The sequence below is a fragment of the Vulpes lagopus genome, chromosome 2, assembly GCF_018345385.1.
Source record: "Vulpes lagopus strain Blue_001 chromosome 2, ASM1834538v1, whole genome shotgun sequence".
NCBI classification, from domain to species: Eukaryota; Metazoa; Chordata; class Mammalia; order Carnivora; family Canidae; genus Vulpes; species Vulpes lagopus.
Genome location: NC_054825.1, coordinates 150026771 through 150039766, shown reverse-complemented (window position 1 = coordinate 150039766; position 12996 = coordinate 150026771). Strand labels below are relative to the sequence as shown.

The following is a 12996-nucleotide window of genomic DNA, read 5'->3' as shown; positions in this document are numbered from 1 at the left end:
CTGGGTAACAATGGCAAAAGTCTAATAACCAATCTTTAAACATAGCTTTATAAAAATATTGTTGAATCGAATTTATTGGACAGTGTGCTTTATTCCACTTGAGATAAATTTATGTGAAATATGCTGTAGTTAAGGCCCCTTGGGCTAAATAATCTTAAAATCGTGGTGGATTTCTTAGGGAATAAAACTGGCTTGATATTTATTGAACAAATTCTTGTACAGCCTCTACTATGTACCCTGCTCTTCTCTAAATGCTTTATACATATTAACTTATTTATTTAGCCAGGTTTCCTCATAGTATGTGATGTTTCTTTACATAGAAGCATTAAAATTTATTTTAAAGATTTTTATTTATTTATTCATGAGAGACACACACAGAGAGAGGCAGAGTCATAGGCAGAGGGAGAAACAGGCTCCCCACAGGAAGCCTGAAGCAGGACTCAATCCCAGGACCCCCAGATTGTGACTTGAGCCAAGGGCAGATGCTCAACCACTGAGCCACCTAGAGGCCCCAGAAGCATTAAAATTTAGAGGGCCTAATGTCATAAAGACTGTAAATTCTAATCAATGTATTTCTGAAAGTAGAATGAAGGGTAACATTGTAACTTGCCTTCTTGAAATTTAAAAAAAAAAAGGACAGAAATAAATGAGATAAAAAAAATTCAGCAACTTGATGTCATAAATATTCTGGAGGATTCCCCATTTCAAGTGTTCAGACCTGCTCACAGATCGTGCTGTCCCATTCAGGAAAATAAGGTCACCTTTATTAAAATCGGGCAGTTGCTACTCTTTGTTTTTTTCAAGGTTATAGACACTCAGGTTGGAAGAGAGGGTGGAAAGCTGAAATATCAGCTGGTGATAATCCCTTATCTCTAGGGAGGACCCTACTTCAGCCAGCACTCTTCACTAAGAACACGAAACTCTGTCCTGTTTCGAAGTATTTCGAAATTAACTTCACCTGCTCTTTTCTGGGCAGGATCCTGGACCTGCGGTTAGAATATAATTTGTGTCCAACATTTAGCCCATGACTTCATGTTTAAGCCTCGGTGAAATAGGGACAGAGCTTCCCTTATTGGGATAACCTTTAACATCCATGGAGATGATGATTTAATTTGTTCACAACTCTTCTTCTTCCCTGCATGACCCACCATTGCAAGGGAGGAAGGCATTACAGGTAATGAGGAGAGGGTAACACAAGCTATGGTGGATTCAAATCTTCTTTCTTTCCTTTCTTTCAGGTGGACAGTGACAAGCCTTTTGGTGAGGATATTTCAGAGTATCAGTCCCAGAAGTCTAGAAGAAAACTTAAGTTTTCAGACTTGCCTTTTCCAGGGAGAAGAGGTATTCAAGTTTCTCGTTACCCCTGTACATTCCCCAGTGGGAATAAGTGCATCCTCCTCCTAAATCATCTTTCATTCTGGGGCATCCTGAGCTTCTTTGGAAGCTTGAGGCCTAATGCTCCAGTCGCGTTCAGCTGTGGAGTTTGCGGGGCAGGAGGCCCTCTGGAGCAGAGCCAGACGAGAAGCTGTCCTTGTCATGGGTCCCTTAGCTGCTGAAGGAGAGTGCTCTGAGTATGCCATCAGGGGTGTGCTCTCTTTGCAAGTGTTTCCTTGCTGGGCTGAAAAAGCAGAGGGCAGCCTTTCCTGGTGTGAACTCCCTCAAAGGCACCACTGATAGCTAATGGAGGAGGCTTGCCATTTCTCTGGAGGGGAAAGTAGGAGATTGGTGGAGATCAGGAGGTATAACATTTGCTCTACAAGATTCCAGGTCAGGGAGGAGGGGAGCCAATTCTACCCGAAGCGAGGTTCTGTCAGGTGAAGGCAGGGAATCCCAAATGTAGAGGTGTCAGCCCCCTTCTGTATTCTTAAACATTACTGGGGACCCCAGAGAGCTTTTGTTTATGTGGATGAGATCTGTTAATATTTAGCATATTAGAAATTAAAGCTGAGAAATTTGTAAAATGCAGGAATACATAAGCACACATCCCGTTAGCCATTCAGAGCAGTGATGTCATGACACATCATGTAGCTTTTGGAAAATGCCATTGTACAGTCATGAGAGAATGAGAAAAAGACGAATCGTGTCTTAGTGTTATTAGAACAGTCTTGACCTGGCAGATCTGGAAGTTCTTGGTGACTCCTGGACCAAGAGGTCCCTGGACTGATCATATGTTGAGAGTCACCAAGTTAATGCATCCATCCTTTGGTGGCACTGACCTTATGTACCACATCAGCTCTGAAGATCATGGCAGCTGGCCCTTTCTTGACTCTTGGTGGAACTGGACCTAGACAGTCCCTGAAAATAGGTTCCCTATTTTAGGCTTACAGGCTTATTCTTGTAAGGGGCTGCACCGTCTCTTTTGGTGACTCAAGCCAGTGTTCTTGGATCATGGTGACTATTAGCCTACTAAGGACAGAGTGCAGGGTTTGAAGCAGAAAGTTCTTTATCACCTCTGACATTTAATTTAAGTCCTTGGATTGAAAATCACCCACGTAGCCTATAAAAGCAGCACCGTCTTCCCTATTACTGTGAAATCAAGCAATGGCAAATGTCCTTTCCCAGGGAGGACACGTTGGGCTTAATGCTGGCTGGATTACGGTGAGACTCTCATACATCACATTGGTCTCGGCCTCTGTCTTTTCTTAATCCTGGCAGGTGGAGAAATGAGGCTCCAGAGAGGTTACAGAGTGTGCACAGGTCACACTCCCAGTTTTGGGCATTCCTACATTTAGAGAAGACCTTCACACCTCTGGGCTCTCAGATCCCTGGGATCTCTGTAGCTTCCAAGCCAGACCTTTGCTTAGGTCACCTGTCAGCTCATTCATCCAGGCCAAAGGTAGAATAAAGCAGTGCTTCTCGAGCTTGAATGTGCATTTGAATCACCTGAGGATCTTGTTAAACTGTAGATTCTGATTCAGCACGGCTGGGTGGGTCTGGGCTCCTTCTTTTCGTACAAGCTTCCAGGTGATGATGTGGCTGGTCCATGGACTGCACTTTGAGAAGCAAGGGAACAAGGACAAGCCAAGCTGCCTGTGAAAGCGAGTGCTCCAAACACTAGTAAGGGGGTTTCTAGGCAACAGGCAGATTTGTGGCTATAGCTGAAAAGGGCCTTAGCATTGCCAGCTCCCTGCTCAGCTGCGAGTTGGGGAGAAGAGAGTTTCTGGGGCAAAACAGACAGACACACATGTGCATGCCCAGAGGATGTAGTGATTGCCAGGCTTTAAAAAGCCCTTTTCTTATTTTCCTGCCAGTAACAGGGGAATCGGCAATCCACGAAAAGCCCCTTGTCACTGCTGAAGCCCCAAGCATAGAGGGGGAGGCCACAGTGGCCTTAGCATAGCCTTGCAAATACTTATTCAAAAAGCATTTTTTTCCCTGAATTTGGAAAAATCCAATTTAGTCTTGATTTTGCCTGTGTGTATTTAGTACTTAATTTCCTAGTCATTCTTACTGCTCTCTGGCAGTAGGTCTACTTACTTATGATTGTTTAGGATAATCATAATGATTTGCATTTTTCCTGCATTATGTTTTCCCAAGCTCTTGTCTCTTCATTGTCTCCACTTAACATTTGTGTCTACCTTGGACAAGTATGCTCGAGAGTTCCTGCATGAGTAGGATTCCATGTAAGCCAAAAAATATAAGGGGAATGTCAGAGGAGGCAGGGTGTATGAAATTTTTTTTAAAGATTTTATTTAATCATGAGAGAGAGAGAAAGAGAGAGAGAGAGAGAGAGAGAGAGGCACAGGCATAGGCAGAGGGAGAAGCAGGCTCCATGCAGGGAGCCCAACGTGGGACTTGATCCTGGGTCTCCAGGGTCATGCCCTGGGCCAAAGGCAGCGGTAAACCACTGAGCCACCTGGGCTGCCCCCAAGTGTATGAATTTTATATGAGAGTCACATGGCTTTCTATTAGGCTCTGGGCACCTGGGCCAATACATGTTTTGTTTCTAGGCTATGTAAGCATTACTGAATTTATGGCTTCACTTTAGACTCTCCTTTGCCCTTCCCACGTCCCTGTGTGCTATCATTAATAACATAACTTCACTGACCTCAGGAGGACAGAAATACTCATAGATAGGATCACTGTGACTCAAGGGACTTGTAAAAGTTGACAGTATAACTTAAAAGGGAGCATTTAAATTCTTTAATAATTCAGCTGTGTGTAATATTTCTGTGCTGCTGTGAAACAAATGTAACAGTAGTTTTAGGGGTAAATGGTAATAATGAGTCACTGAAACACCTCTTCCTCTTTCTTCTAGCTTCGTCTCTTGACAGCCTTGCCGTTAACGTAAAGGTAATTGTAGAAGTAGCATTTGTAAAATGATTTATTTCCAGCTCTAATGTTGGTTATTGTGCATTCCTCAATGAGTGGTGGAAGTGTATTTCTAGCAAGTGCTGCTTACAGAAATGGAATTGCTATAGTTTCACCAGAGTTTGAGAGATGCCCAAGCTCTGCTGTATGCTTTGCATTAGTTGGTTTGTTCCCTTCATGTAAGCTCTTTCCATTTGTAGAATGAATCACCACTGCATATAGCCCCAATACCTACTTTATTGGTAGGTATTCTTATTGCTTTTTTTTTTTTCCCAGTCAATACATAGAGGTGGTACATCACTTGTTCTTGAAGTTTGACTGGTTTGTCAAGGTGAAGGCTCAAACTTTTATGCTAAACATGAAAACAGATGGAAGCAAAGAAATTGAATATATTGTACTTTTTATGCTATGGCTTTAAAATAGTTTATTTAAAGAAATTGTATCTTTACCAAATCCAATAATCCCTTATCCTCACAAATCGAAGTTCAGGGCATGAATTAATTTGGGCTTGTTAATGTATGACAAGTGTGCAGAATATTGGTTATCTTTCCTTGACCTTGGACTCCTGAGCATTTTGTCTCTAGCACTGCTCACTCCTGCCTCTCTTTTATTTCAGGAGCTCCCCATGGCAGGCATTTTATCAGCTTGTCCCCTTCATCATCCCATCACTCCTACCCCCGCTGCCCGCCAGCTCTAAATAAAACAAATGAGAACAAAATTACAACTAAAAAATCATACACATTGTCACCTAGGTTATCAAAGAGCCAGATGAACGGATTGTTTTAAGGAAAGATTCACCATCATCTTTAGATTCAAGTAAGTTTGGAAAACCCTCGCCCAGTTACAATAACCAAGGGGATGCTGACCTTCACCCGGAAGCTTCATTGGCCACCTTCCAGCACTCCAGATCCCCCAGCCCTCTTCTGGATCAGCCCATTTTCCGAGAAAGGTCAGCAGCAAACACCCATCTCTTTGCTTGAAGAGTGTGTTGTGGTCTAGGAGGAGTAGAGCCTGGTCACTTTGCTGCCTTAGGGATATTTAGCTGGTGATATGAAAAATGACTATACCTCTTTAAATCTTCCTGGAAGGAAGAGTTGAGACTTTTTTTTTTGCCAGTGGAAAGCATATCTCAGAATGCTTGTTAAAAAGAGGACAGAGGAGCACCTGGGTGGCTCAGTGGTTGAGCGTCTGCTTTTGGCTCAGGTCATGATCCCTGGGTCCTGGGATCGAGTCCTGCATCGGGCTCCCTGCAGGGAGTCTGCTTCTCCTTCTGTGTCTCTCATTAATAAATAAATAAAATCTTAAAAAAAAAAGAGGACAGACAGCTAACTTGGCATAGATGCTATTTAATTATCCATTTTTATCTTTCATAAAAAACAAAAGGAGTGAAAAAAATCCCAAAGTCCTGCCACCCAAAGACAAAGATTATTAACATGTAGATATGTTTTTTTCTTTTTCTAGACATGTTTTCTTGGTTTATTTATATGATTGTCACAAATAATGCCCCCTCCCCCCCCGCACCGCTACAATTGCATATATGTGGTAGGCAGGCCAGAAATCAAGAGAGGGACCTTTATTTTCCAAACTATACTATCTGGTAAGATGACCAGCTATCCACTTGGCCGGGGACTGTTCTGACTTTAGCTCTTAAAGTCCTGCATTCTGGAAAACACTTTACTCCCAGACAAGTCAGGACAATTTGGCCACCTTAACTCCAGGAAAATGGAACAGAAGATAATATATTTTTTGTAAGCTTTTATTTATTTATTCATGAGATACACACAGAGAGAGGCAGAGACATAGAGGGAGAAGCAGACTCCCCGGAGGGGAGCGGGACTCAATCCCCAGACCCCACCATCACGCTTTGAGCCAAAGGCAGATGCTCAACCACTGAACCCATGAAGGTACCCATGGATCAAACTTCTAAACATAGAAGCAGGATCATTTATTTATTTATTTACTTACTTACTTACTTATTTAAGATTTTACTTATTTATCCATGAGAGACATAGAAAGAGAAAGACGAGACACAGGCAGAGGGAGGAACAGGGTCCATGCAGGGAGCCCAATGTGGGAGTCGATCTCAGGACTCCAGGATCACACCCTGAGCCGAAGGCAGATGCTTATTCGCTGAGCCATCCAGGCGTTCCTAGCAGGATCTGTTTTTTAGAGAAGTATCTGAAACAGTCAAGTGAAGAATCACTCACAGCCACATACTCAGAAACAAGCCATTCTTAATGTTTTGGCTGCTTTTATTGTTGTTAGTGTGTCTTAGGCATAGGCATGAAGACACTGAAGCCACACTGTGTATACTCTTTTACATGTTACTGCTGCTTCTTGCTATTATAAATATCAACCCATGTGTTCTGTGCTCTAAGTGTCCTTTTTAGCAGCTGCATAATATTCTGACCTGGTTTCATATATCCAGCAGGTTCAACCCTTATTCTCAGAACACGTGGAGGAAGATCCATGAAAGGGTGTGCAGTCTCCTGACATCCCACAGAGCTCAGCAACACCTACACAAGGTAGGGCTTCTGAGAAAATGAAAGCACTGCCAACAAAATAATACGGGAACTGGGACTTACTGGGGCTGCAAGGCGACAGACATCAATCAAGTAACCATAGAGATTAATGTAAGATGGTGATGCTTCCCAGGGACAGGGGGGCACGGTGTCCTGAGAGTGTATGAAAGGGGGTATTTGATTTGGTTGGGAATAAGGGCAGGTTTCCCTGAGGAAGAGACGAGGGAGCTCTGGTCTGAGCAATGAAGTAGCAGCTGGTGCGCGGTGCAGCACGCCCAGGCAGAGGTCCTGCAGCGACAGGGAGCAGCGTCCTAAAGACAGTCTCCCTGGCCTGAGGCGCATCTCCTTGCACCACGCACAGGAGTCCCAGTCTGGGGAAGTTGTGGCCTGTGTGAGGTCACACAGGCCACACAGGCCACACACAGGGAAGAAGAATTTAAGAGTTAGTAAGGTGTTTTGCTGCTTGACTTGTGAGGTGTAGAGAGTGTTTCTAACCCATGGGTAGATACATCCAGTACTTTGCTGTGGGTATATAGCCATCGGCCAAGTGACCTGTCACCATCTCCAAAGAATTTGAATGCAGGGTTAGCAGTGCCCCCATGTCGTTGTTGCTATCATCGTCATCATCAAAGGGGTCGTCTTGACTTTATTTAAACACTGGCATATGCTACATATATAGGATGCCACTTCTAAATGAGCATTGATTTTTCACAGGCAAGGGTTGTGAATTACTTTGCTTCCTCTTGGCCAAGGCACAGGCTTTGCTTTGTTAATTTCTGAGCTTTTCAAGTCGGAATCCCCTTAAAAGGTGAAAAGAAGGAAAGGAAGGGAGGGGGAAGATCAGAAAAGAAGAGAGTACCTGTGTGCACATGCATGTAGTAAACTGCACATATATGGCACACGTGGAGTCTGTGGGCCTCCTAAATGCAAAACCACGCATCTGAGTAGCATTGATTTATATGACAGGAATAACACAGTTTCTGGATTTGCTTTTGTTACAGGAATATCCTATCTCTGAAGCAAATTATATCTTTGAACAACCAAGCTACCTGCTGAAGAAATACCCAGTGCATGAACAGAGATATTTTTAAGCTGCTGTCTTATGTAAGGAAGCAGTTTAGTGCTGCTTATTTTGATTTGCTTAAATAATTTCCTGCTGTCAATATGAAGTAACTAGAAAACGTGTTGGACAGGAGACGGGGTGGAGACCCAAGAACCACGTATGACATGAATGACAGCACATGTATCTGTGGTCTCCCAGCCCTGTCTTGGTCTCCCTCTCTCCCCACCCTCCCTTCCCTCTTCTTTGATGGTACCTGCTCTAGCTCCTTGAACACAGGCTCTTTCTTGCCACAGGGCCTTTGCACATGTCATGCTCTCTGTCTGGAATACTGCTTCCTGACCCTGCTTGGGTCACTTCTGTTTAATCGTCTGGTCTCAGGACTTTCCAGGACACTTCCTTCCCCTCCAAGGCATACCTTTTTAGTGCCCTGCCCTTTTCTTTCCAAAGCATGATACCATTTGTGGTTATATTTTTGTATGGGTTGGTTGTTTTGTAGGGGGTTGATTGCCCCTTCTATTTGAATGAAACCTTCCCAAGGCCAGGGACTATCTCACCAGTTTGTAGCCAGCTTTGGCACACGACAGTACATGAAGTCAACTCCATATGATAGGTGTGTGCCCTGAGCAAGAACCTAACTCCCCCTGCTGCCACCCTGCTACCACCCTGGTAGCAGATGATCTTCCACTGTGGTTGGTACTCAGTAAATATATTTTTGTGAGTGAGTGTTGAATGAGGTAATGAGGCAGCTGTAGAATTCAGGTCTTTGGTCAGTAGTTGGCCTTACTGTGTGGTGACATCATTCCTTAGATGCTCTCTTCTTGTCCCTTCCTACCCAGGCCTAGAATTATGATAGCTCTTCCTTATTAAGTGCTTCCTGAGTTCCAGGAACTGGTGCAGACATTTAACGTGCATTAGATGAGTTAATATCTAATTCTTACAACACTCCTATAAAGTAGATTCTATCATTAGTTCCATTTCACAGGGAAACTGAGGCATGGAGAGCATAAGTGCCTTGTTCAAAGTCACATGGCCAGTGAATGACACAGCTAGGGATAGGAACCTGGGTGGTCTGGCTTCAGCAACCATGCTTTTATTATTTAAAAATTTTTTAAAAAAATATTTATCTTTTAAAAAATTTGTTCATTTGAGAGAGAGAGAGAACAAGCAAGAGTACGAGCAGTAGGGAGAGGCAGACTCTCTGTGGAGCAGGGAGCCCAGTGGAGGATTTTATCCCAGGACCCAAGGATCATGATCTGAGCCAAAGGCAGATGCTTAACCGACTGAGCCACCCAGGTGCCCCAGCAACCATGCTTTTAAACCATTATATCCCACTGCCTCCCCAACCCCAGAGTGTGTGATAGGGGAGCCCTGGGGAGAAAGCAGAGCCCTTTGGAATCCGAGCAGGGTCTGTGGACAGTGTCCTCGAACATCTCCCATGTGCTGCGCTGTTGTATTATGTAACAACATCATCCTAGCAACATCAAAATAATTATGAATCTTTTTAAACCATAAAAGAGTGTGGGATGAAATGCTAGGTGTTCACTGCAGTCAGGCTCCTGAAAGTCTGGCTCCAGGGTCATTCATGCTTTAGGGCACAATCCACCTTGCCCCCAGGCTGGCCAGGACTCCCTGTCATCAGCACCGAGGAATGTGGAGGACGGCTCAGTAATAGCCCGTTCTGCAGGCTTCTACCTCAGAACGTTCTGCTTGGTTGATGAAAGGATGGATTCTGGGCCACTTAATCTCCAGTTGCCAAAACAGTCATCTAGGTATTTATTGGGTGGTTATATGGAACATAGCCCACATAATGACCACCACGGGAACATGGCCCACATCATTACCGAATGCTAAATTGTGTTGACTTTCAGCATGGGTGACATCAGGTTACATAAAACCAGCTGATATGTGGATGCTGATGGGAGGGGATAGAGAGAAAGGAAGAACAAAAAGTGAGTAATTTCTGTCTTTTAGAAAGTGGGTTTCCTTAGGGGTACCTGGCTGGCTCAGTCAGTGGAGCATGTGACTCTTGATCTCAGAGTCATGAGTTCAAGCCCCATGTTGGGGGTAGAGTTTACTTAAAAAAAAAGAAGAAGAAAATGAGTTTCCTTCATAACACAAATTCCCAATCAGTGGTTTGGAATATGCTCGTAGGCCTTCTCTGGGAAGCTCTCCATACCACCACCCCATATCAGTAATTTTTGGGTCATGCCTTCATAGTGAGGCAGGGGTGTTGGAGGGCTGTGTTAGTGAAAGTGTTCATGGTTGTAAAAAAAAAAAAATGCAGGTGATTTTGGCTTGTCTTAAGCAAGTATGGCATTTATTAGGAGGATGCTGAGTGTCTCAGTGAATCTAGGAAATATCCAAACAAGCAAGATCAGGCCCCTAAGATGGGGTGGTTAGAGTCCCCCCCATGGGTCCGGGAGAGCCCCGGAGGGAACCATCTGCAGGAGACCCAGTGGGCTCCTGCTGCTTGTCCCCAGCCTTGCTTTCCTCAAGGACTTTCTCCTGCCTGTCACTCCAGTTCTTATCTCCTTGCCTCTCTACTTCTGCTCTTTCACTGTTGATTAGCTGTTCCTCTCCTGGATCCCTAGTGATCTCCAGGACTGAGGGGAAATGAAACAGTTCACTCTTACCACAGAAGGGCCAGGGATTCTTGAACCAAAATAACAGTAAATCCAATTGTCTGACAAGGGAACAGGTAGAAGAATTGGGTAGGAGGGGTTGGAATACATCCATTTCTCCTTATTCGGGATGTTTTGGGGCTTGGTACTTTGGTATAAGCTAGATTATCCTTTGTATACTTTAAAGTGGTTAAAATCTTATCAACATAAACAAAATTTTGCGTTAAATGTGCATTTTGCCACCAAAAAAAAAAAAAAATCCTATAAACCACTTCCTGCCCCCTCCCTGATTAATCCTAGTTTTCTTGGAAGGCGCGATTGTCTCTGTGTCATGGCCCATGTCAGGCATGTGCTCACTGAGGCTCCACTTTCAAGGGGCCCTCCTCTGTGACACCTTCTGGTCCCTCAGGCAGACTCGGGAACTCAGCCTTCTCCCAGAGGTGCCTTCTAGCAGCCTTGTATCATAGTTGGTTTTCCTCACGACAACCCTCCCAAGAAGGGGACAGAGACTGACCACCTGGCACCAGCTCTGGCCCACCGAGGGCTCCAGCACCATGGCTGGCAGGAGCCACTTGGCTAGGGATGCTCCCAGCCAGAGGGTGGGCTAGGAACTCAGGCCTCATGTTCTCAGACCCAGACAAGAATTGTAGCACAAAAACCTCTCTAAAATTAAAGAAGAGCGAAATGGAAAGAAACCAAAAAAGGAGAAAAACTAATTAAAATGCTGGTTTCTGCTCTGTCACAGCTCATTAGGCCTCCAGATCCTAGGACGGTGGCTGGTGTGGCTTCCAACCTCACTTGGCCCTAGGGGGCAGGCAGGAGCCCTTGTACTCCCACTGACAGGGATCTCTTCCTCTCTGCAAAGGCAAAAGGCAAACCAGCCTCCCGAAGCCCAGCTCCAACCCTGGGGTCCCCCTCTCTCTGACTCAGTTGCCAGCTTCTGAGGGGCTTGTTGTTTGGTGGCTCATGGGGATTGATACAATGGATGATGCCACACCTTCCTTCATCCCAGGGCCTTGTCTGACAGACCACACAGATAGGGATCATGCACCCAAATCACGAGTCACAATCTTGGGTCAGTGTCCTCAATGAGCACTAGAATCACCTGGGGAGAGGGGGGGAGCTCTGAAAAATCCTGATCCCTCCCTCTGGACTGATTTAATTGGAATCCTTTTGGATGGTGCCTGGAAAAGGCATTTTTATAAATGTTCTTTGGGAGATTCTGATGCACATATAGGATTGAAAATCTTGCCATTGGCAAGGCTCCCCCCACCCTCCCATTGAGATGGGAGACTTGGAACACTTCCCAATCCTATACTAACTCACTCTGTGCTCAAAACTACGCTCCTGTTCCATAGAATAGGACTGGGGCATATTTAACAGTTCGGTGCAGTTTCTGTGCAGTCACTACGTGCCAAGGACTGTGCTGACTCCTCAGGAGGAGGACTAAGAGGTCGATGCTCAGCTTATCATCATCCTGATGTGATGCAGAGAAGGCTGGTAACTTGCTGAGGGATGCACAGCTGCTGCATTGAGCTACCAAACGTGGCCTCCCCCTGCCCTGGGGAGGAAGAGGGGGTCCAGACACTGAGGGATCCCAGGGAGAGCTACATGCCAAGATTGGGTTAGAATGACATCCCCTGCTTCTCCTTGGTGCTAATTGTTCGCCTTTTTCTTGGTACCACGTGTAGTGTGTGAAATTTCCAATTTCGCAGGGGAATCTGAAGGAAAGCTGGAGGAACGTCATGAAGATCTCTCTCAAGGAGCCAACCCCCACATCCTTAGAGAAATGAACAACCATTTTTGTTATGTGTATCAAATCACCAGTGTCTCACCCCTTTCAAATAAAAAACCCTGTACTCAGTCTTTTGTGGCCAGGTAAGAGTCATTGATTAAAGTGTTTCCTATGTGGGGCTCATAATTTCTTTTCCAGCTGGAAAATTTGTGTTATTGTTTGTGTACGTGTTTGTTTTGAGCTTCACCTAGAAAATAACCAGAGTTGGGTGGCAGGTGCTTTTTCATTTAGAAAGCACCTTTTAGAATTCTAAGGAAAGTGTCAGGATCCCTTTTCAGGTGCTGCTCGTTTGTGGCACTGATTTTTTAAAAAAATATTTTATTTATTTATTTGAGAGAGAGAGAGAGAAGAGAGGGTAAGTACAGGTGGGTGGAGGGGCAGAGGGAGAAGTAGATTCCCTGCTGAGGCAGAGAGCCCAGTGCAGGATTTGATTCCAGGAATCTGAGATCATGACCTGAGCCCAAGGCAGATGCTTGACCGACTGAGCCACCCAGGTTCCCCACTGGATGTGTTCTTGGAAAGTTTTTACATGTTTCCTTCCTTCCTCTTCCTCTCCCTCCATCCCCCCTCCTCCTGCCCTCTTTCCCTCCCTACTTCCCTCTCTCCTTCCATCCTTCCTTTCTCAACTTACATTTTACATGAACTACAGGAAGCTGCTATTCAAAGGAATAACCTGATAAATCC

At 44.8% G+C, this 12996-nt stretch overlaps 1 protein-coding gene across 7 annotated transcripts in view; it reads left to right on the top strand.

Moving 5' to 3' along the window:
- The window catches only part of SPATA6L (spermatogenesis associated 6 like), a 47100-nt gene extending 34548 nt beyond the window's left edge, over positions 1 to 12552 (top strand). For 5 of the 7 annotated variants that reach the window (XM_041746074.1, XM_041746077.1, XM_041746072.1 and 2 more), the window contains 6 exons: positions 1239 to 1341; positions 4259 to 4293; positions 5064 to 5260; positions 6740 to 6836; positions 7835 to 7937; positions 12233 to 12552. In XM_041746074.1, coding sequence (XP_041602008.1) covers positions 1239 to 1341; positions 4259 to 4293; positions 5064 to 5260; positions 6740 to 6836; positions 7835 to 7924 — 522 coding nt within the window. In that variant the 3' untranslated portion in view covers positions 7925 to 7937; positions 12233 to 12552. The remainder of the gene's footprint in view (positions 1 to 1238; positions 1342 to 4258; positions 4294 to 5063; positions 5261 to 6739; positions 6837 to 7834; positions 7938 to 12232) is intronic. The other 2 variants (XM_041746075.1, XM_041746073.1) reach the window with 1 other exon arrangement.
- The last annotated feature ends 444 nt before the right edge of the window (positions 12553 to 12996 follow it).